Source organism: Salmo trutta, chromosome 1 (genome assembly GCF_901001165.1).
Source record: "Salmo trutta chromosome 1, fSalTru1.1, whole genome shotgun sequence".
In the NCBI taxonomy this organism is placed as follows: Eukaryota; Metazoa; Chordata; class Actinopteri; order Salmoniformes; family Salmonidae; genus Salmo; species Salmo trutta.
This window is the reverse complement of record NC_042957.1, coordinates 34,161,068-34,184,576: the sequence shown is the minus strand read 5'-3', so window position 1 is coordinate 34,184,576 and position 23,509 is coordinate 34,161,068. Positions and strand designations below refer to the sequence as shown.

At 43.5% G+C, this 23,509-nt stretch overlaps 1 protein-coding gene across 4 annotated transcripts; it reads left to right on the top strand.

Moving 5' to 3' along the window:
* LOC115194586 (sentrin-specific protease 6) lies at window positions 1–22,937 on the top strand. 4 transcript variants are annotated; one of them, XM_029754422.1, is made up of 24 exons: window positions 1–368; window positions 3,030–3,123; window positions 3,575–3,641; window positions 4,254–4,369; window positions 4,509–4,664; window positions 4,968–4,988; window positions 5,493–5,572; window positions 12,753–12,853; window positions 13,438–13,885; window positions 15,579–15,829; window positions 17,059–17,196; window positions 17,368–17,401; window positions 17,699–17,887; window positions 18,109–18,293; window positions 18,463–18,626; window positions 18,801–18,917; window positions 19,094–19,216; window positions 19,408–19,500; window positions 19,978–20,348; window positions 20,529–20,620; window positions 20,718–20,806; window positions 20,994–21,062; window positions 21,222–21,372; window positions 21,786–22,937. In XM_029754422.1, the coding sequence occupies exons 1-24, from the start codon at window positions 341–343 to the stop codon at window positions 22,017–22,019; spliced, it is 3,411 nt and encodes a 1,136-aa protein (XP_029610282.1). In that variant the 5' UTR covers window positions 1–340; the 3' UTR covers window positions 22,020–22,937. The 4 variants fall into 4 exon arrangements, with proteins under 4 accessions (XP_029610282.1, XP_029610271.1, XP_029610299.1 ...); XM_029754411.1 differs by having other exon boundaries at window positions 2–368; window positions 17,684–17,887; XM_029754439.1 differs by lacking the exon at window positions 3,030–3,123 and having other exon boundaries at window positions 4–368; window positions 17,684–17,887.
* Window positions 22,938–23,509: the final 572 nt, after the last annotated feature.

The following is a 23,509-nucleotide window of genomic DNA, read 5'->3' as shown; positions in this document are numbered from 1 at the left end:
ATTTTGAAAATGTTTTACCTAACACCTCTGAGTAATAGGCAAATCAATAACGTTGGGCTTTTCTAGCAAATTATTCTAGCTACCAAACAATGTTTCCCCATTTACAACTAGCTAGGTACTTTGTAACAATCGAATGGGCACAACGTGTGTAGAGCTAGCACAATTATTCTGAGACCATCACGGTACATTTGGCAACGAACTGTTTGTTGGCTGAAAAAGTAATCGACACATTCTGCGTTGTGCGTAGAACCACAAAAGCCAACTCGCGAGCCCTCTGCGAGATTGGGTCGCTGGTGAGCAGCAAACACCATCTGAAAGAGAAAGATAACATGGAATAAACATGGCACACAACATAAGCTTTTTTGAAGGTAAAGTGAGACTTATTTTACCTAGTTAATTGTAAAGGCAAGGCGGCAATGTTCGTTAGCGATCGCATTCCCAGGTCTCTAAATGAGACGTCGGATCCCAGCGCGCGTGCCTCAAATTTTGGTTTCAATCATGTTCGGAGAGCGCTAGCAACTAGCTAGCGAGCTAAAGTTAGCTATTCCGTGCAGAACTAGCTAGCTACATTTATTCACATAACTTACATCTGTAGCTACATTGTTCGCCGTGAATGGACATTTCAGAAACAAAACGACCTAATAGGCACGATTAAAATGGAATTGTCAGTGTCACGTTGCGTTACTGAACGCTGCCTATAGTTATGCTAGCTACTAAGCTAGCTAGCTAACTTGCCCGTGTATGTCTGACTAGCTAGCCAGAAGCTATCTGACTACCTACTAGCTAAGCTAGCTAGATTCAAATGTCGTAGGAAATGGGACACGGTTTTACTGACATAAGTTTGCGCAGGATTTTATAGGAGTAATATGTTTACATAAATTATAGCTTGCTGTGCCATGGGGTAAAGTTGTAACTTACTTGTGGACGTAGGTACTGAATGTACTGTAGATAATGGTTAAGATTGAACAGTCAGACAGCAAGGCCTAGCTGGCTAACGTTAGCTACCTAGACATAATTGTTGACAGGCCTTCATGTCAGCTATACTTTTATGTCCTTTTTGTTTTTCATTTGAAAATATTTAACAGTGGATCAACCTAACGTTATTTGTTGGTTAGCAATCAAGCTAACGTTAGTTATAAACAATACATTATTTCTGCTTTTCAAGGTCTTAAAGCTCAGAGAAGGGTTGTCAGTTTCAATTTCAGACAGCGCATAACAAAGTAGCTAGTGTGATGGTGTTCATGTAAATAGCCAGCAACCCAAGAAGGACAAACCATATGCTTTATAATATGCATGCTTATATCAAAGTGCTAACTCGCTCAAAAACAAGGAAGGGAACACTTCTGTAAGCACCATGCCAGTGTGGAATGTGGTGTCTCCAAATTCAGTGTGTTGGGGGTGGGGGAGTTGAGGCTATAGGTATAGCTACGGTATATCATCTGCACATAACTCTTAATAACTCTTAACAAGACCAACACCTAATATATTTTGCTGTTAACACTTGCTGTCATGACCAATTAAGTAATAGGCCTAAGTTATTAATTGCCTGTGCCACAGACTATGGAGCAAGGACGTAGTTAGTGAGGACAGTATGCAACCCAAAGGCATATTGATAAAGGCAACCCCAGGAATAACTTTGTTTATTAGTTATTTCTATACTAAATTACTAGCTTTATAGACCACATCGTGTGAGAAGGGTCAGTACATTGAGACATTAGTCTGACAGATTCTAAAGGGAGGCTAAATGTAATTCTAGAAAACTCTAAAAACACATGACAATCTTTTTCAATTATAAATAACTGTAAGTGCCTACAGTGGGTCAGCTAAGTGGGAAATATCTTGCTGTACCTAGCATAGACTGGTTTGGCCTGTCTTGCGGCAGTCTGTCTGGCAACAGTGCCCACAGTGTTGAGAAGGGAACAAAGCTGCAGTGACTGTGTCATTGAGCCATGGGTTTGAACCACCGAGCCAGACTCAAAGCGATCCTTCAACTGCTGTGCCCATCTATGACTGACCAGCCTCATTCATTTAGACTGCTGATGGTGTTATGAAGAAGGTGGGATAACGCATGTAGGGTGGAAGCCTTGATTTCATAACGATGTAAGGATAGCCTACAGTGTTAGGAAATCAAATCATTGCTAGTCGGGTGAAAATGGAACGAGCTCAGTGGTCAAGTTATGACCTAATTATCTAGGCTACAGTTGGTGTACTAAGATCCGGTGTAGATGCATTTCTAACTGTTAGCCTAAACACTTACAGTGACAGAGTTTTTGACAGCAAAATATAGACCCTTTGGCCAACTGCCACATCCCCAGCTTCACTGCGTACCCTGCTGCTGTGCCACATAGTATTTATTGGAAAACATTAAGTGCTTCCTTGAAATGGTTTCCTCAGACATTGATATGGAGAGGCCTACAGTTATGTGATTGCACAAAACACACCTACTCAAAGCATCATGCAAATAACTTTTTGTGAAATACCGCCATCCAAAAACTGTTTTTGTCGTCTCTAAACCAGCTATTGTGATTGTCATGAGATATTACGACTCCACCGTGTCTCATTTTCGAGCAGCATGTTGCTACGCCTCTAAGCCTGTTACACATTTATGATGAGAGTCACCATAGGAAATGAGTCTTGTCGTCCACAGAGGGGGGGAGTTGCTCCTTGGCAAACACCTGCTCTGTTGTCAGCTGCCGATGTGTCTCCTCTGCTTACAGTTTTATCTCAGACATGATTTAAGCTTCATTCATCAAAGAACATAAAAGGGGTATTCAGTTATTTCTTTGTTGACTTGACTTTAGGTTGAGGCTATTTGGCTTCATCTTAACATCAGATTCATTATCTAGTTTTAGGATTACTCATGAATCGAAGTTCTCTTTGTTGATTTGAATTATGCATATGGTGCTAATACAAGCAGTGTTGAAATGATTAGTGCAACTCCTTGAAGTACACATGATCATTTCAACTGATGCCCTCATTTACCCGTCGTATAACTGAACTCATGCAAGTTGTGGTTTATTATATTCAAGCTCTGGATAGATCAGAGGCCAGGCGAGATGGAGGGTACAAGCAGAACTGGAGCTTTTCTCTTTCTGAAGGCAGTGAAGAGGAGAGGAGACATGAGTAAGCATTTCTCCTCCGGACCTCATTTCAGCACTCAGCATCGCTGCATTGCATCAATTTCACCCTGCCATCCGCCGTATCCACCAATCTGACAGACCCCAAGATTCTTTTTGTTCTGTTTATTAGTATTCCCACCTGAGAACCTGCCTTGCCACCAGCTTAATATACAGATATGGCCACATGCACACGCACTGAGTCTGTGTTGTAATAGAAGTGTGTAGACTGTAGAAGTGTTTTACACTAGGGATACAAACTGACAGTGATGTTACTGTAAAACTACATGTATCACAGAATCATGCAGTTGCATATGACATCATTTTTGTAATTCAATAATTGATGTAATCCAGTAACTTAAGGAAGTACCCAATATGTTTATCCGATGGTTTGGTCTAAGTGGACATAAAACCAAGGCATTATCTAACCACCCCTTTTTCGCTTCTTTTCTCCTAAGCTGCACATCGGTGGTGACCACGAAGGAGATGGATGGACAGCAGCACACCTCCCCAGAGGGGCAGAAGGTACTGTAGGCTACCTCCCTCACTAAGGAAAGCCTTATCTTGCACCCCTCCGCGTTACTCACATTTATGGCATTGTTGCTCGCAGCAGGCTACAGGCTTTCTGCTCTGTCCTGTTGGTGCCCTCTGCCGTTCTGTCTCATCTCTCTCCCTTTTTATATGTCCTTATTCTTTTCTGTCTTAATTCTTTCTTTCTCTCCTTTCTTTTTCTTTCTCTCTCGCTCTGTCAAATCTTGTATGGCAAAGCCATCCAGAGGACTCCAGCTTTGTACCAGTAAAATGTTTTGTGCTGGTGAAAAGTTCATGTTTTGACATTTTGATGCTAACTGCACTATTAGAATACACAGAACATTTAATCCCATTAAATTTATTGTGAATGTGATATTATTTTGGGGTATTATTACAAAATATTCAAAACCTGTTTCTCTTGTCTCAACTGAACAGTGAACAAGAACATCAGCTCAGTGCTGTTTTTGCCATAACTTTATCAGTGTTTAATGCAGCATCACTCAGGCATATATACTGTATGCTCTCAGCAGAAATGCACTGCAACATACTTTATGTAATCAGATCCTCTTCGGTAATTCTCTTCTTTGTTGTCCCTCTCTCCACCAGTCCCCCGCGCTTAGGCACTTCTCTTCTGCGGATCCCCTGAAAACATACGAAAACAGGCCAAATACAAATAATCACATAAGGGCTCTAAACAAACTAGGAACTGGCAAGAGGCTAAGGTATGGCACATCATTGTTGCTAGTATCTCTCCTGTCCAAGTTGGAACGTTTTGATGACAAAGGCAAATATCATAATGAACAAATTCGACCTGTGTTCAGTGAAACCCGGCAGATGTTCTTTCTCTGCTTTTCTCTCTAGTGAAATCCCATACCCGGTAGCAACGACGTCACCAATGCCCAACAGAACAGACTATTTAATCGGCAGCCCAACACCGCCTCAAGGGGTCGTTCTACAGGGGAGACACTTTCAGCACACCCACCATGTTCCTGCTGCAATGAGGAAACCTGTCCAAAGGTATGAGCCCTCACTGAAGTCACACTAGTCATACTGCATAATAAAGCATTGAAAGCGACTCTGTGGTTTTGTATGTCAGAACGCTTGATTTCTCCCAAGTTGCCAGGTAGGGCTGGATCTCTAGTCGATCGAAGAGAGAACATGTTACTCTCCCTTTTTATGTAAGGGTTTGATCAATTCCGTTTGGCTAATTGCCATCAAGTTGGAGGTGCAGCCCATTTAATCATGGATCACCACAATTATTGTGTTAGACTTGATTGTATTGGTAGACGAGACTTACTCTCTCCATTTTCCTTTCTTAAGCAACCTTGACTTAAAGGAAAGGTAAGACATTGAACCCAGTGGATTTTCTCAGCCACGCTTTGTGCTGCAACCACTCGTAGTGAGCTGAACGGTCTGATCTCTTTGTCCTGTTCTAACATTGCATTTCATGTCATGCTGTAGTCAAAGCAGTAGTGCCTGTGACCACGTGCGTTTGTACTCTTTAGCTAACTTAATACCCTGCTCAACGTGCATCCACCCACCTTTGGTCTGGATCTGTAGGGCACTGACTGAAGTCTGTTTGCATGGAATATCCCATGTCATGCGTTTCATCATAGCCTTACTCCATTGTGAAATAGCTTCATTAGCCCTCCTACCCTTCATATTGCATATTTTTCTTATCTCCAATGATCCACTGCGGATTTGAGTTGTTTACCTCATTTATGGCTGTTGACAAAAAAAGTATTTGTTTTAAATGGCTGTGCTTCTGACCAGAGCCATATATTTAGACATATCTAGATATATGGCTGTGCTTCTGACCAAACTGTGCCAATTTTCTTCCCTCAGGAAAGAGTACAGCACCACCCAGCAGCAGATCCAACCAGTAGAAGTAGAGAGCATCATTCTCACCTGTCCAGAGAGCCCAGGTAAGACGACACATTCACTGTATTTCAGGGTTTCCGTCATGAAAATGTGGCGCCGGACATTTGACCGGCAGCATTTCAATTTACCGGACATTTGAGAACTGTACCGGACCCATGTGCATTGGGTGCGTAACCTGATTCGGGTGTCCAATCACCGTTCTCAGAATGACAGAAGTCACATCTTAGATTATGGTAAATAATCTTCCCAGAATATGCAAGTCGAGGATGAAATGACGTGTCCTTGTCGTGCACTTTGATGTTAGAGGAACTGTCTACATTTACATTTTCCCCAGACCACAAAATGAGTAACGAGTAGCAAAATCGCTAGCCTATGTATAGGCGGCACGCGAGTTTCAAGTTTGGAGAAGAACATTTCACCGTAAAAATGCACCTTTTATAATAAAGCATTCCATGCATCATCGCATTTGCAGACTTATGTAAGATAGCCTACTATTCGTACTTTGAGTAGATTGGAGAGTAAAAATTAGGGCTGATAATATAACTCGATCGCTGTTTGCAACAAAAAAAAGACAGTTCAATGCATGGCTGAGCGCGTATAGCGTAGAGGCCTGGGCTATAGACCATATCGGGTACGTTTCTTCTTTCTTTGCACGTGAAACACATTTCTTGCGATTCTGCTGCACTTTATATGACCGGAGACATTAGCAGAATCTTGTGAAATATAACAAATTACAGGGTAGCCTACTCTTAACACTGACAAACAGTCAAAACATTTCGTGTCCATATAATAGGCCTATGAGAAGGGGATACACAACTAGAATATGACGTCCGTCTGAACTGGAGGAGGAAATTATTATCCAAAAACAAACTTTTAAGTGGCACTGACCCAACAATGATAGAGTGAATATGTGCGGGGCGCACCAGGGATATGGCTGTTGCTCTCCGCTGGTTCCAATTTGATAGGCTATAGGCCTGTTGTTCGCTCAACTAAAAGACAGAGTAGTCTTTTCATTGTCATCTCTTTACAGCAATAGTTTGGGAAGCAAATGGCTATGTTTTCTTGTGATTGAATGTAGAAGTATTGTGATATGCCTGGCTGGGCGTCTGTACTTTTCACTGACAGTCACAACTCAACAATCATCTATTTGGTATTTGCAGTGCACGCTGCCAAAATTGCGCGGGTCGCCTTTCCTCCCGACCGTAGGCAATGCGATTTTTAAAAAATCCACAAGGTGTCATTTTCTTACGGCTAGGAGAAGCTAATGATCCTCTGTGGCCAAATCTTGCTTTAGTAACCTATTTTGAAGTATGGTATTTATTTATGTATCGACAGGTGTAGGCTAATTAGGCTATATAATTTAGCCAATTTAATTCAGTTTACTAAGAGACGGCTTAGCTTCCCCTAGCCTTGTGGATGTGCTGCATATGAGCCTATGCCAATCTACTATCCCCCATTTGTAGAAAAGTCTACCTATTCTATTGGTCAGCTTGTCGAGAAACAAATAGCCCAAACAGGCTATGGGACGGTAGATCCCAAATTCGTCTAACCAGTAAGCCTAGGCTACATTAACAAACAAAAAAAGTTGAAGCAATGAATCTGCAAGATATCAATCAGAACATTTAGCTTAAAATGTCGATAAACTATAATTTCTTAACTTTTTCAGCGCAGCAGTAGGCTACGCGCGGATGTGCATTTGGCTATTGGACAATGAAAGAAAGTGGAAAACCAATAGAACATGAGAGAAATAGGCTACTTGTTTCAATGACATATGGAAGTCTTTATAAAACAATAGACTACTGGTTTCAATGACATGGAAGTCTGTATAAAACAATAGGCTACTGGTTTCAATGACATATGGAAGTCTTTATAAAACAATAGGCTACTGGTTTCAATGACATATGGAAGTCTTTATAAAACAATAGACTACTGGTTTCAATGACATGGAAGTCTGTATAAAACAATAGACTACTGGTTTCAATGACATGGAAGTCTGTATAAAACAATAGACTACTGGTTTCAATGACATGGAAGTCTGTATAAAACAATAGGCTACTGGTTTCAATGACATATGGAAGTCTTTATAAAACAATAGACTACTGGTTTCAATGACAAATGGAAGTCTTTATAAAACAATAGACTACTGGTTTCAATGACATGCAAGTCTGTATAAAACAATAGACTACTGGTTTCAATGACATATGGAAGTCTTTATAAAACAATAGACTACTGGTTTCAATGACATGGAAGTCTGTATAAAACAATAGGCTACTGGTTTCAATGACATATGGAAGTCTTTATAAAACAATAGACTACTGGTTTCAATGACAAATGGAAGTCTTTATAAAACAATAGACTACTGGTTTCAATGACAAATGGAAGTCTTTATAAAACAATAGACTACTGGTTTCAATGACAAATGGAAGTCTTTATAAAACAATAGACTACTGGTTTCAATGACATGCAAGTCTGTATAAAACAATAGACTACTGGTTTCAATGACATGCAAGTCTGTATAAAACAATAGACTACTGGTTTCAATGACATGCAAGTCTGTATAAAACAATAGACTACTGGTTTCAATGGCATATGGAAGTCTTTATGAAATAATTGCCTCCACGGATATGGTCGGAATTTGCCAAGGCTACGTTGAAGCAAGATAAAACATGTCTCCATAATATGTAGTAAAACGTTCAGGTTTCAAACAGTTAAGTAGCGACACTGAACAAAAATATAGACCATTTCTATGATTTTACTGAGTTACAGTTCATATAAGGAAATTGGTCAGTTTAAATAAATTGATTAGGCCCTAATCTATGGATGACTTGGGATACAGATACGCATCTGTTGGTCACAGATACACTGTATAGTGTATTCAGACCCCTTGACATTTTCCACATTTTGTTACGATGTAGCCTTATTCGAAAATTGATCACATTTGTTTTTTTCCCTCATCAATCTACACAGAAAACCCTATAATGACAAGGCAAAAACGGGTTTAGACATTTTTGCTAATGTATAAAAATATGTAGTGAAATATCACATTTACATAAGTATTCAGACCCTTTACTCAGTACTTTGTTGAAGCATCTTTGGCAGCGAGTCTTCTTGGGTATGACATTACAAGCTTGGCACACCTGTATTTGGGGAGTTTCTCCCATTCTACTCTGCAGATCCTCTCAAGTGCTGTCAGGTTTGATGGGGAGCGTTGCTGCACAGCTATTTTCAGGTCTCTACAGAGATGTTCGATCGGGTTCCAGCTCTGGCTGGGCCACTCAAGGACATTCAGAGACTGTCTTGGCTGTGTGCTTAAGGTCGTTGTCTTGTTGGAAGGTGAACCTTCGCCCCAGTCTGAGGTCCTGAGCGCAAAAGAGTTCAATCTTGGTTTCATCAGACCAGAGAATTTTGTTTCTCATGGTCTGAGAGCCCTTTCGGTGCCTTTTGGCAAACTCCTGGCGGTCTGTTGTGCCTTTTACTGAGAAGTGGCTTCCACTCTATCATAAAGGCCTGATTGGTGGAGTGCTGCAGAGATGGTTGTCCTTCTGGAAGGTTCTCCCATCTCCACAGAGGAACTAGAGCTCTGTCAGAGTGACCGTCGGGTTCTTGGTCACTTCCCTGACCAAGGCCCTTCTCCCCCGATTTCTCAGTTTGGCAGAGCAGCAAGAGTTTTGGTGGTTCCAAACTTTTCCATTTATGAATGATGGAGGCCACTGTGTTCTTGGGGACCTTCAATGTTGCAGAAATGTTTTTGTACCCTTCGCCAGATCTGTGTCGCGACACAATCCTGTCTTGGAGCTCTACGGACAATTGCTTCAACCTCATGGCTTGGTTTTTGCTCTGACATGCACTTATAATTGTGGGACCTTATATAGACAAGGTGTGTGCCTTTTCTCAATCATGTCCAATCAATTGAATTCACCACAGGTGGACTCCGATCAAGTTGTAGAAACATCTGAAGGATGATCAATGGAACAGGATGCTCCTGAGCTCAATTTGGAGTCTCATCGGAAAGGGTCTGAATACTTACCGTAATTTCCGGACTATTGAGCGCACCTGAATATAAGCCGCACCCACTGAATTAAAAAAAAATATATATATTTTGAACATAAATAAGCCGCACATGTCTATAAGCCGCAGGTGCCTACCGGTACATTGAAACAAATTAACTTTACACAGGCTTTAACGAAACACGGCTTGTAACAAAAATAAATAGGCTTTAACGAAACACGGCTTGTAACAAAAAATAAAAAATTAGCAGTAAACAGTAGCCTACCAAGAAAGTCATTGGTCACTATCTTCCTCCTCCTGTGCACTGAAACCACTGAAGTCATCTCCTTCGGTGTCGGAGTTGAATAGCCTCAGAATTGCTTCATCCGATATTGGATCGTTTTCCCTGTCGCTCTTGTCACTTTCATCCAGAGGCAAAACCCCCGCTGAGCCCTCTTCAAAACGCAGCAGTCCAGCCTTTCGAAACCCGTTGATGATAGTGGATTTTTTGACAATGCTCCACGCTGTCAGGACCCACAAATTTGAAAGCGGGAAAAATCCATATATTAGCCGCGTCTTTGTTTAAGGTTCAAAGCGTGGGAAAAAAGCGTGGGAAAAAAGTTGCGGCTTATAGTCTGGAATTTACGGTATGTAAATTAGTATTTCTGTTTTTAATTTTTAATAAATGAGCAAAACTTAATTTAAAAAAAATGTTTTTGCTTTGTCATTATTGGGTATTGTGTGTAGATAGACAAGGATTGTTTTATTTATTGAATCCATTTTAGTGTAAGGCTGTAATGTAACAAAATGTAGAAAAAGTCAAGGGGTCGGAATACTTTCCGAATGCACCGTATATACATAAGTATGTGAACACCCCTTCACGTGAGTGGATTTTCGCTATTTCAGCCCCACCCGTTCCCGATAAGATAATAAAATCAAGTACACAACCATGCAATCTCCATAGACAAACATTGGCAGTAGAATGGCCTTACTGAAGAGCTCAGTGACTTTCAACGTGGCACCGTCATAGGATGCCACCTTTCCAACAAGTCATTTCGTCAAATTTCTGCCCTACTAGAGCTGCCCCGGTCGACTGTAAGTGCTGTTATTGTGAAGAGGAAACGTCTAGGAGCACTAACTCCTCAGCCGCAAAATGGTAGGCCACACAAGCTCACAGAACGGGACCACCGAGTGCTGATGGGCGCAGTGCGTAAAAAAACGTCTTTCATCGGTTGCAATACTCACTACTGAATTTCAAACTGCCTCTTCAAGCAATGTCCGCACAGTAACTTTTAGTCGGGAGCTTCGTGAAATGGGTTTCCATGGCCGAGCAGCCGCACACAAGCCTAAGATCACCACGCGCAATGCCAAGTGTCGGTTGGAGTGGTTTAAAGCTCGCCATCATTGGACTCTGGAGCAGTGGAAATGCATTCACTGGAGTGATGAATCACTCTTCACCATCTGGCAGTCCGACGGACGAATCTGGGTTTGGTGGATGCCAGGAGGTTCGCTACCTGCCGACTGCGTAGTGACGACTGTAAAGTTTGGTGGAGGAGGCATAATGGTCTGGGGCTGTTTTTCATGGGTCGGGCTAGCCCTCTTAGTTCCAGTGAAGAGAGATCTTAACGCTACAATATACAATGACATTCTAGACAATTCTGTGCTTCCAACTTTGTGGCAACAGTTTGGAGAAGGCCCTTTCCTGTATCAGCATTGATATTGGCGAGAACTGGAACATGCTGCCGTAAACGTCAATCCAGAGCATTTCAAACATGCTCAATGGGTGACATGTCTGGCATTGGAAGAACTGGAACGTTTCCAGCTACTAGGAATTGTGTACAGATCCTTGCTACATGTGGCCATGCATTATCATGCTGAAACATGAGGGGATGGCAGCGGAGGAATGGCACGACAATGGGCCCCAGGATCTCGGCACGGTATCTCTGTGCATTCAAATTGCCATTGATAAAATGCAGTTGTGTTTGTTGTCTGTAGCTTATGCCTGCCCATATCATAACCCAACCGCCACCATGGGGCACTCTGTTCACAACATTCAAATTTAGAAAACCGCTCGCCCACATGATGCCATACACGCAATCTGCCATCGGTACAGTTGAAACCTAGATTAATCCTTGAAGAGCACACTTCTGCAGCGTGCCTGTGGCAATCGAAGGTAAGCATTTGCCCACTGAAGTTGGCTACGATGCCAAACTGCGGTCCGGTCAAGACACTGGTGAGGACGACTAGCACACAGATGAGCTCCCATGAGATGGTTTTTGGCAGTTAGTTCAGAAATTCCTCGGTTGTGCAAACCCACAGATTCATCAGCTGTCTGGGTGGCTGGTCTCTGAGGATCCCGCAGGTGAAGACTGATGTTGAGGTCCTGGGGTGGCGGGGTTACACGTTGTGAGGCCGGTTGGACGTACTGCCAAATTCTCTAAAACGACGTGGAGGTGGCTTATGGTAGAGAAATGAACATTCAATTCTCTGGCAACAGCCCTGGTGGACAATTCATGCAGCCAACATGATTTTCTCTACAAAATGTTTGTGATACAAATGTAAAAAGCATGTCAAGCAGTCAAGTTTCTGTGTGAGAATTGCTATAACAATCTGTGATGCCCAAACCATCCTGGCATGGAATCACCCAGCATGGTTTTATATGTGGACAAAGTGTACTGTACTAAGATGTCGGTTAAATGCTAGTATCAGGATGTAATGTGGGACTTGGTACTAGGTGGTAGAGGGTGTCTGGATGTGGCTTTGCAGCCTCAGTCTCTGGCAGTGAAGGCTGTGGGGTCTGCGGGGCAGCAGATCTGGGCTGAGCCTCCTGCCTGTGTCTGCCAGAGGGGGATTGCAGCAGGCCTCGCAGATTAATCCGCCCGCAAAGCTCCTCTGAGAGGAAGGAGAGAGAGCCTGGCGGTCACAAATGAGCATGGGGAGGAAAGCAGCACACACAGGCAGTCAGGCTAATAAAGCACACTGTGCCCAGCCAGCCAACTCCTGCACAGCGAAATATTATGGGAGTGGTGATGATCACATGTGGTGCAGCAAGGTGACCTTGGAACATTGGAACACTGCACCCGTGTGAAACTTTTCCCCAGGGGCAATTGTTTCCACTCTGGCAATTTTTGTTTGTGTTGAAGATGAGGCTGGTTCTCAACCAGTTGTTACTGCACACTGTATATGATAGATAAGTCATATTTCTCCTTTACATGTTATCTTTTGTTTCCTTTTTAGCCAACGACAACTCGAGCATCAAACGGCGTGTCCAGCAGCACAGTCGGAGAGCCTCGGCGGAGGGCTGTTGTAGCTTTCCCTCGCAGGTTCAGACCGAGGAGGTAAGAGCAGTAGTTTATACACTTTGTCATCTCGGAGTAGGAGTGCTGATCTAGGATCAGTTTTTGCTTTTACATTATAATGGACATGTTAATATGGACGGGGGGGCTGATCCTAAGTCAGCACTCCTACTCTGAGAAGCTTTATGTATAGGCCAGGCCCTGAAGGTCGAAAAGGACCTGTGCCTGCTTAGTAAGTGCATGTCTCTGTGGTCATCTAGATCTGACTGTTTAGTGTTTACCATGCAGCCTACCAGAGAGGACTCTGACCCTGCTGGGCTGGAGTGGCAGCTACTCTCCTCTGGGCCTTTCTCTCAGGCCTTGCTAGTCAACTATCAAACCATCCAGCCTGCTCCTTCCTGTCTGAGTCATACCTTTAGTGTCGTGCCTAGAGCCAGAGATGAATAAATACCTGACTAGAAAGAAGCATGTTTATCAGTTCCACTTTAGTTGACCATTTCAACCCAAAAGGGCAGACAGGTTTTAAGACGATACCCCTGACAGATTAGTGTTGAGAAGAAAATCTAAATATTTGAATGTGAACGTATCTGCTGCTGAAATTAAATTGTCTCATGTCTTTTCTGCAGGCCCTACATCCAAACGTAGTGTGCGGGAAGTGTAGCAAATCCAGTGACAACAGCACCATGTGTGAACACTGTGGGAACCCCTTGGCGTTGGAGGCCCCCCACCTCCACCACCCCCCTGCAGCCCAGCCTACGTCCCCCACGCCCAGACCCCCCATCCGACCCCACCCCCATACCCACCAGCACCCCTCCCCAGGAGCCAACAATTTACAGCTGAGGAAGAACAGCTTCTACGGTTCGGCCTCGACCTTGAGGGCGCTGCCGCTGCGCGTGGACACTGTGATGAACCCGCCCATCCCGGTACGCATTACCACCCGGGCCGGCCTGCTACTGCCACACAACGGGAGACCCGTGGGGGCTGGGCTAGTGGGGAGCTGCTGCGCTGGGAAAGTCACCGCCAACAAAGGCAGGAGGACGGCGGCCGCCAAGCTACACAAAATCAACGACCCCAGTAAGTCTACTGATCCATCCCGACCTGCTTAGTACTCACTTCTCGCATCTCTCTACAGTGGTTATTGTCAAGGTTTACCTCAGGGCTTTGCATTGTGTAAGGTAGTGCAGGAAGTTTTCATTTAACTTCTCTAGGGTATGTGGGACGGTAGCGTCCCACCTCGCCAACAGCCAGTGAAATAGCAGAGCGCCAAATTCAAAACAGCAAAAATCTCATAAATCAAATTTCTCACACATACAAGTATTATACACCATTTTAAAGATAATCTTCTCGTTAATCCAACCACACTGTCTGATTTCAAAAAGCCTTTACGGCGAAAGCATAGCATTAGATTATGTTAGGACAGCACCTAGACAAGAAAAACCACACAGCCATTTTCCAAGCAAGGAGTGGCATCTCAAAAAACAGAAATGCAGCTAAAATTAATCACTAACCTTTGATCATCTTCATCAGATGGCACTCATAGGACTTCATGTTACACAATACATGTATGTTTTGTTTGAGAAAGTTCATATTTATATCCAAAAACCCCATTTTACATTGGCGTGTAATGTTCAGAAATGTTTTGCCTCCAAAACGTCCGGTTATTGAGCACATCAATTTACAGAAATACTCATCATAACCTTTGATAAAAGATACAAGTGTTATGCACAGAATTAAAGATAAACTTCTCCTTAATGCAACCGCTGTGTCAGATTTCAAAAAAGCTTTACGGCGAAAGCAAACTTTGCAATAATCTGAGTACAGCGCTCAGACATCAAAACAGATACCCGCCATTTTGGAGTCAACAGAAGTCAGAAATAACATAAATATTCACTTACCTTTGATGATTTTCATCGGAATGCACTCCCAGGAATCTCAGTTCCACAATAAATGGTCGTTAAAGTTCAGCCGTTCAGTCGAGTAATCCAAATCCACTGTGCTCGCGCAGTAAATTCAGACAAAAAGTTATATTACAGTTCGTAGAAACATGTCAAACGATGTATAGAATCAATCTTTAGGATGTTTTTATCATAAATCTTCCATAATATTCCAACCGGAAGATTCCTTTGTCTTCAAAAATGAAAAGGAACACACCTAACTCTCACGGGAGCACGCGCGATTGAGCTCATGTCATTTTCTCAGCCATCTGACTCCACATGCTCTTATTCTCTCCCCATTCACAGTAGAAGCATGAAACAACATTCTAAAGACTGTTGACATCTAGTGGAAGCCGTAGGAAGTGCAAAATGACCCCACAGACACTGTATATTGGATAGGGAATCACTTGAAAAACTACAAACCTCAGATTTCCACACTTCCTGGTTGGATTTCTTCTCAGGTTTTTGCCTGCCATATGAGTTCTGTTATACTCACAGACATCATTCAAAAAGTTTCAGAGTGTTTTCTATCCAAATCTACTCATAATATGCATATCCTACCTTCTGGGCCTGAGTAGCAGGCAGTTTACTATGGGCATGCTTTTCATCCGGATGTCAAAATACTGCCCCCTACCCAAGAGAGGTTAAGCTGGCAGTACAGAATGTTCTTGCTAGTAAACCACACACCTCAAAACCACTAGCACCTGTCTGTACATCTTACCTCTCACACAAGGTCACATTTGTTTGCAAACGAAGGCTACTTTTCAAAATCTAAATCTCCTGCTCTTCTTGAAAGAATACATTCAACTATGTCTGTAATGTGTGTGTTCCAGTCGTGCTGTCCAGTGACGATGATGATGAGGATGAAGCAGACGACGGCAGCACTGGTAGCGTCAACAGGCTGGACAGCGTCTCCCCGCTGCCCGCTGACTCGGCCCACTCCTCGCCAGCGCCCTCAGGAGGCAGGGTAGAGGCGGCAGTGAAGAGTAGCGCAGGAGAGGAGCAGGAGGAGATCACCTCTGATTTCTTCTCTGACGTCGACAGCAGAATCTCACTACCCAAAAGGAACCGCATGAAAGATCAGGTATGTGTCCGCTTCTTTGAAATACACTGAGTGTCCAAAACATTAAGGACACCTTAATGTGACTTTCCGTGACACAGGATGACCAGGTGAATCCAGGTGAAAGTTGTGATCACTTATTGATGTCACTTGTTAAATCCACTTCAATCGGTGTATATGAAGGGGAGTAGAAAGGTTGAAGAAGGATTTCTAAGCCTTGAGACATGGATTGTGTATGTGTGCCATTCAGAGGGTGAATGGGCAAGACAAAAGATTTAAGTGCCTTTGAACTGGGTATGGTAGTAGGTGCCAGGCGCACCGGTTTGTGTCAAGAACTGCAACGCTGCTAGGGTTTTCAGGCTCAACAATTTCCTGTGTGTATCAAGAATGGTTCACCACCCAAAGGACATCCAGCCAACTTGACACAACTGTTTGAGTCATTGGAGTCAACATGTGCCAGGATCCGTGTGGAACGCTTTCGACACCTTGTAGAGTCCATGCCCTGATGAATTCAGGCTGTTCTTAGGGCTGGGGGGGGAGACAAGTTGATATTAGGAAGGTGTTCCTAATGTTTGGTATACTCTCTATGTATTTTAAAGGATTTTTTTTCATTTTATTCAGACTGGGATAGCATGAAATGAGTAGTGTCGGGGGCTGGGATTCGTACCCATGTTGTGGTAGTGTATATGTGCTGCAAGCGGCCGCGTTATATGCTGCACCAGCCTCTGTGTATAGGATGGCACTTGTGTGGATACGTAATGAAATGTTGTTGATCCCTCAAGGATCTTTCCGCAGTTCTCCTCTCAAAGGTTGGCCACATTGAGCCAGTCTGATAGTGAGCTGTTTTGGAACATTTCAGTCTGGATTTATTGACCCTGCCTGTCAGAATGTCCTTGAGAACTCAATGTTCCTGATCTGCTCTCTCAAGGTAACTTTGGGTTGTTTTGCTTGGCAGCAAATTATATTACTGGGTGTTTCTTTATTCACTAAGATAGTCCCACTCCCAATGGCCAAAAACAACTAACGATTAAGTCTCCTAATTTACTTTTTGTGTGTTCAGGATTGTTTTCCTTTGAGAAACATACCGCTTCTGACATTTTATAGCTTTCAAACTAATTAGGCAGCTGAATCTAAATGACCAGTTGAGGAAGTATCCGATACTGTTGGCAAGACGAGTACTGCACATGATTGGTCCCTAAGAGGAATGGATGATACGAAGCGGCAGATTTCAAGGCTGACCGTGTGTTTTTCAGTTTGGAAACCAAATACCTGACGACTCTACACCCAGGAAAAAACAGAAGACCTCCCCCTACAAGCTGGACAGCATCATCCTGGACTGTAGGAGCGTGAGAGTAGGGACTCTTCGCAGGATGGTGACCAAACCTGTCATTGTAAGTACTCCGCTCCTGTACTCTGTTCTCTCTCTGTACAGAGACTCAGTCGTGCTTCTCGGAAATCTTGCCAAAAACAATAGCCTATAGCAATATGGTCAAAGCTGAAATTATTTTTACTAATTGTCTTACATTATGTCGGTATCATTCAACCATCTCTTTGTCTTTCAGTTTACGGGCGATTACATTCAACTTGAAACTGAAGGTGAGAGACGTCAAAACATCAAATGTCTTACGCATTTTTTCCCTCTGCTCTCCAATGACAAAATGTTGTAGATGCATTATACGCACACTCTTGTACAGTATGAAGGGTGGCATAATTCCAATACATTTCCCATGTTCTCTAGAAATCGTATTTGGAGGATCCAGAATTTCCTGCTTATTCCCTCCTGTTTCAGGGAATCTTCCAACCAGGATTTCTGGACAACCTGGGAGTTGTCGAAACGTTACTGAAATTTTGCAAACCTAACAATATGTGATGTTCTAGTGCTTTGTATCCCAGGACCTGAAGTGGATTCTCTGGAGAAGGTGCGTCTGCAAGCGTCTGGGCTTATCAGCTGTGAGTGGTGCAGCGTGAGAAAGCTACCCGTGCTCTTCTTCCAGACCACCCAAGAGGAATGTCAGCGGCTTCGCACCCAGCTCAAAATGACCCGCGACAAGGGAGGCCTGTGGTACGACTGTGCCAGCAACGGTGAGGACTGCCAATTGAAAAGTGAAGAACCCTTGCCAGTTGCAACATCAGTAGTCTGTAAAATAGATGGATGAATATGTTTGTTCTTTACAACACTTGTCAACGTTGTCCCTCTGTTTTGGAGAAGACTTTCTATGACATATTTTTTTGCTAAATCAAGTCTGTGACCTCACGGTCAACAAAATGTCCACAAGTCTTATTGCTCTCCCTACTCACCCCAGACTCTGACGAGAAGTACATCGTGCTGATCTTTGAGAACGGGCTGTCGATGCACGAGCAGATGATTCTAGAGGAGATTCTACAGGAGATCGGCCGAGCCAACAAACTCAACGAGTTCCCCACTAAACTGCCGTTTGATGAAGCTAACATCAGATTGGTCAACTACAACAAAGCAACAAAAGAAAAGGTGGGCTTTCTCTACGTGGAAGATTATCATCTTGGAGCCTTTTGAGACTAGCTAACAAAATACGCGTTGCCGCTGTTGCCTTTCCTTGGCTTCAGGTTTTCAACAAACAGTCTCTTTTTTTTAAACAATCCCTTGACCATGATATTTTGGTTGCATCACTTTCTTGTAGGTAAAGAATAATAACAACAACAATGGCGGTAAAGCCAACAACACACCGCCACCAACAGTGCGGACACGCATGGCCACACGGCAGCAGACCAGCACGTTCTTTGATGATGATGAAGACGATGACATGGCTGAGCTCCAACCCACCTTCACTGGACCAATCGTAAAGTATGAGGGTTATCTATCTCCTACACCTGGGTCATGTTCAAGACAATGGGCTGAAATGGGAAGGGGCTAACACTCGTTTTCTGTTGCAAACCATTTCACTTCGGTGTGCCCTGTCCTCCTAAGTATCATTCTAAAGTGTTTGTCCCTAATGGTAATTGGATGGTTGTGTTGTAGGTTGATGGTGTACCCACCTCCTCCAGCCAAGGGGGGCATGTCGGTGACTAACGAAGACCTCCACTGCCTTAACGATGGAGAGTTCCTAAATGACGTCATCATAGACTTTTATTTAAAGTTAGTGGCTTTCGTGTTCCGTTGTGTATTTCCCATTGTTGTTTTTTGAAGTCACATTCTAGGTTTGATATTCTATCGAAACACAAAGTGCCTGCGTTTTGTAGTACACTGGGAATTTTGCCAACCTTTACAAGGATAGTGGATTAACTGTTACTCTATGTGCATCTTCCCTTTAGATATTTAGTTTTGGAGAAGTTGAAAAAAGAAGACTCACAAAGGAGTCACGTGTTCAGCTCCTTCTTTTACAAGAGGCTCAACCAAAGAGAGAGGAGAAACATCCCAGACACCACTAACCTAACGTGAGTCTCCTCTCCTCTGCCCAGAGCGGCCCAACAGCCCCCAGATCTATGTGTACTGTTTTGCCAACTCGTTTGGTCATTATCACAGCAAACATTGTTTTAGTTGTCAAGACGGCACAAACTGATGTGGGACCAGGCAAGGGCAACACATTTCAGACACAATTCAGTAAACCATGTCTCTTGTTTGCCAGGATCCAGAAGAGGAAGCACAATCGGGTGAAGACGTGGACCCGACATGTAGACCTGTTCCAGAAGGACTTCATCTTTGTTCCCATTAACGAGTCGTGAGTGCTGCTCAATACCCCTGGCTGCGTCCCAAATTACACCCTATTCCCTACGTAGTGCACTATATTTGAGCGGAGCCCGACTATATAAGGAAGGGAAAGGGGATGCCTAGTCAGTTGCACAACTGAATGCATTCAAATGGATCAGAGCGGTACAAGGGGCTGCCTTAATCAACACCTATGTCATCGGTGCCCAGGGAGCAGTTGTTGTGGGGGTTAACTGCCTTGCTCACAGGCAGAATGGCAGATTTTTCCACCTTGCCGGGATTCAAACAAGCAACCTTTCGGTTACTGTCCCAACACTCTAACCTCTAGGCTACCTGCCATTTGAGATGCGAATTTCAACATCGAAATGAATTGACTGTTTTCTTGTCTCATGTGCAATGATGAAGGTGAACAGACTGATACAAAATAATAGACAAAGATGGTAGACCTAACTGTCTCTCTTAACCAAACCCATTGCTGTATGTGTTTCAGAGCCCACTGGTACTTGGCAGTGATCTGCTTCCCAGGCCTTCAGGGCCCTCAGTTTGTGGCCAACCCCCTATACCAGGCCCCGGAGTCAGCACCAGGGCCGACACAGGCTGCCCCCCAGGGCAGCCCCCCTGACCACTGCCGGCCCCTGTCTCCAGAGCCAGACCACTTTGAGCCTCTGTCCCCAGACAGAGAGGAACCCATGGCCCACTCAGAGAAGCTGTCCCTCAGTGCCACCGAGGCCTCCTCGGGGGGACACTCTCACAACGAGCAGCCAAAGGGGGTGTCCTCCTGTCCCAATGGGGGCCAAGAGCCTCCCAAGATCTCTGGAGCCAGGGTGAATGGACAGGGCAACGCCCAGCCACAGTACACAGGTAAGCCACAGGCAGACGTCACTACTTGCAAGTAGAATTTCATTGTACCGTGTACAATACACTACGTTGTATCCTGCGCATATGGCAAATAAACTTTGATTGCGATTTCTTGGAAGCTGTGTGGAAACTGATGGGAAATGAATCTGTGATTCACTGGCCTTTTTTAATTATGTTTTGCAGATGGCCTGCACAGAATCAGTGTGTGTTATGGATCAGGAGGTGGCAATGGTGATGACACCCATACCTTTTCTGATGATCAAAGCTCCTGCCAGGTAACGGTGGGATTTGCTTCTCTGTTTGGTGACATTTCCAGAGGAAGTTAAATGAATGTTATGTGTCACGTTGTTGCTGTTTTTCCTTTTTGTCTAGGATGAGTGCAGTGAGGATGGTGCACTTGCTGAGGACCCGGTTACCCCTGAGAGCTCGGAGTGTACCTCCAAACCCACCATCTGTAAACAGTGAGTAGGAGAGGATGTTCTACTTGTGCCAGTAGATGGCGATATTGCTCTCCTGACACCTTTTGTTGCTAGTGTGATTTGAGGTAATTGTCCATTCATATTTACCTCAGAATCACAATGTTTCAGCATTTGCTGAGTGATTTAAAAAAAAAAAAATTTACATTTATTTTTTGCTTTGTTTTCTCAGGCCTTGCATTCTCATCATGGACTCGTTACGTGGCCCTGCCAGATCTTCGGTAGTTAAAACATTACGAGAGTAAGTCAATACCTTCGTACTGTTCTGTATATTGTACATTTAGTTTGCCTAATTTGTACGTTGTCTAGGTATTACACCCATTGGCGCACCAAAGCAAACCTTCCCAAGCCAATTCTTTTTTTGTGTTTTTGTTTATGTGACTTGCGTGTGTAACTACAGGTACCTGGAGGTGGAGTGGGAGGTGAGGAAAGGAAGTCAGAGGAGTTTTGGGAAGGATCAGATGAAGGGCTCCAACCCGCGTGTGCCTCAGCAAGATAACTTCAGCGACTGTGGAGTCTACATCCTGCAGTATGTGGAGAGCTTCTTCGAGGTGAGAGCATAGGCTGAAGGCAAAGCGGCTGTGTTCAAAAGTAGTGCACTATATAGGGAATCGGGTGCGATTTTTAGGATGCACACGGCGAGAAATACAGCCAGTGCAGTGTATAAAATTAACAGACACCTGGGGCCAAAATGGTCCATTTTCATTTTCTATTGGTTGTATTTTTAGATTGCCAATGTTTACCGAATTGATTTACTGTAACAACTACTGGTAGCTGACTCTGCTAACCAGAAGTGAATCCCAAATACAGATACCAGCTACTGTTGTAAAGCAATCGCACTAAACCAGGGCTTTATAGACCTATATTTTGAAGCTAATTTTCTACCTTACAACACTCCAAAAATAGATAGGACATTGCTTAGGAGTGAATCCATAATAATGAAGTTTTTCTGCCCTCCATTCAGAGTCCACTTGCCAGCTTTCATCTCCCCGTGAACCTGGCAGAATGGTTCCTGCAGCAACGGATGAAGACTAAACGCGAGGAGATCAAGGAGCTCATTCGAAAGATCCAATCCCAACAGAAGAAGGAGGCGGGCCAGGGCTCAGCCAAAGGCTCTCCTGGAGAACAGGAGGTGGCAGGAGAGGATACAGAGGAAGGTGTAGAGATACAGATTCAGAACTTTCCTGTCAGCCCCTGAGGTGCATTGTCTGGTCTGACACGGCTACCTACCTACTCTCTTTTACTTTGACATGACGGCCCTATCTATCGGGTGGGGCTCCCGCTGCCTGGTCAAGCCTGGAGGTCGGTCCGTCTGCCTTCCTGCTGCCAGGGCCAGGCCTGATTATATGCTGCTGGATTACCCCCCCACCCCCCTCATTATTTCCTAACTGTCCTATTCCTTCCATTTACAACAAAAGAAAACATTTTACATTTGTATTGAATAAAACATGTACATATGCTGGATGTTTTTGCTGCCTTTGAGATTTACTGTTTTTGATGGCGCACTATACATGGATGCTCATCATCCATATGTTTTCTTCATAGATGTTCTTTTTTTGGGTGCAGAATATACTGTTCTGCTCTTGTATCATATTTTTTATGCATCTGAATGAGTTGTGTAGAGAACTTGCAGCATTTATAGCCATACCGGTCTGGAAGAAAGTATCATTTTCAAAATCCCAGTACCTCCCATGAATTGCTTAGCCAGTGCTTGTTAAAGGCCCAGTGCAGTCAAAAACATGATTTCCCTGTGTTTCTCATATTTTTCCACACTAGGATGTTGGAATAATACTGTGAAAATGTATGATAATGCCCTTTTAGTGTAATAGCTGTTTGATGGGATGAAGACATCACAGCTAGTTTTCCGTTTTTCCCTCCCCACTCGAACCCCTCCCAGATAGTCTTAGCTAAATTCTTGCCTGAGAAATTGATCTTTGCTAAGAAGCTATTTGTTGCATTTTTACCATTTTTAATTGAAGATGATCACAGTAAGGTACTTACTTGTTTCCCAGATATGATTTGATATTGAGATAAAAACGGCTGCATTGAACCTTTTTAAGTCTCTATGTGAGTGGATGGAACTTGAGCATTAAACACAGAGATGCAAGAGCACATAATTTGCCTTAGTTTTTATAACATACTGTTTGTCAGCGTTCTTCCCTCGGTTGCTGTTGGTTTTCCTCTGCATAAAACATGAGTTGCACCTTTCTTTAGTAAAATATTTGGGACACTGTTACTGTAATAGAGTTCATGTAATTCCATGAGATGTCATCCCATATTCAATATCTCTATTGTGGTAGAAGTGCATTTGTGCCCGGTTTCATCATCTGGTCGCCCGGCGTTGATGGGATGAAAAGGTGATCATCTAGATGTCCTCTATTGTTTGAACAAATGACTGCTATTATCCATCATTATCTAGGGATGATTGGGTCTTGTCATTAATACAGCGATTTATACAGTTAGTTGATCTTCCTTTGCTCAAAATATTTTATTTTCTATTACCCTAGCTCAAAAAGTTTTGTTTACAGGTAACTGCCAAAATAAAGGAAACACCAACATGGTGTCTAAATAGGGCGTTGAGCCGCCAGTGCACCCAGAATGGCTTTAATGCGCCTTGGCATAAATTCTACAAGTGTGAAACTGAGAGATGCAACAGCATTCTTCCACGCGAAATTCCATCATTTGGTG

Excerpts from the sequence above, each read along its gene's own strand:
- LOC115194586 (XM_029754411.1), top strand. The coding sequence starts at position 341 with ATGGCACACAACATAAGCTTTTTTGAAG. Across the intron at positions 4,370-4,508 it reads GGAACTGGCAAGAGGCTAAG|TGAAATCCCATACCCGGTAG; the intron begins GTATGGCACATC and ends TTTTCTCTCTAG. Across the intron at positions 17,197-17,367 it reads TGGTGACCAAACCTGTCATT|TTTACGGGCGATTACATTCA; the intron begins GTAAGTACTCCG and ends TTTGTCTTTCAG.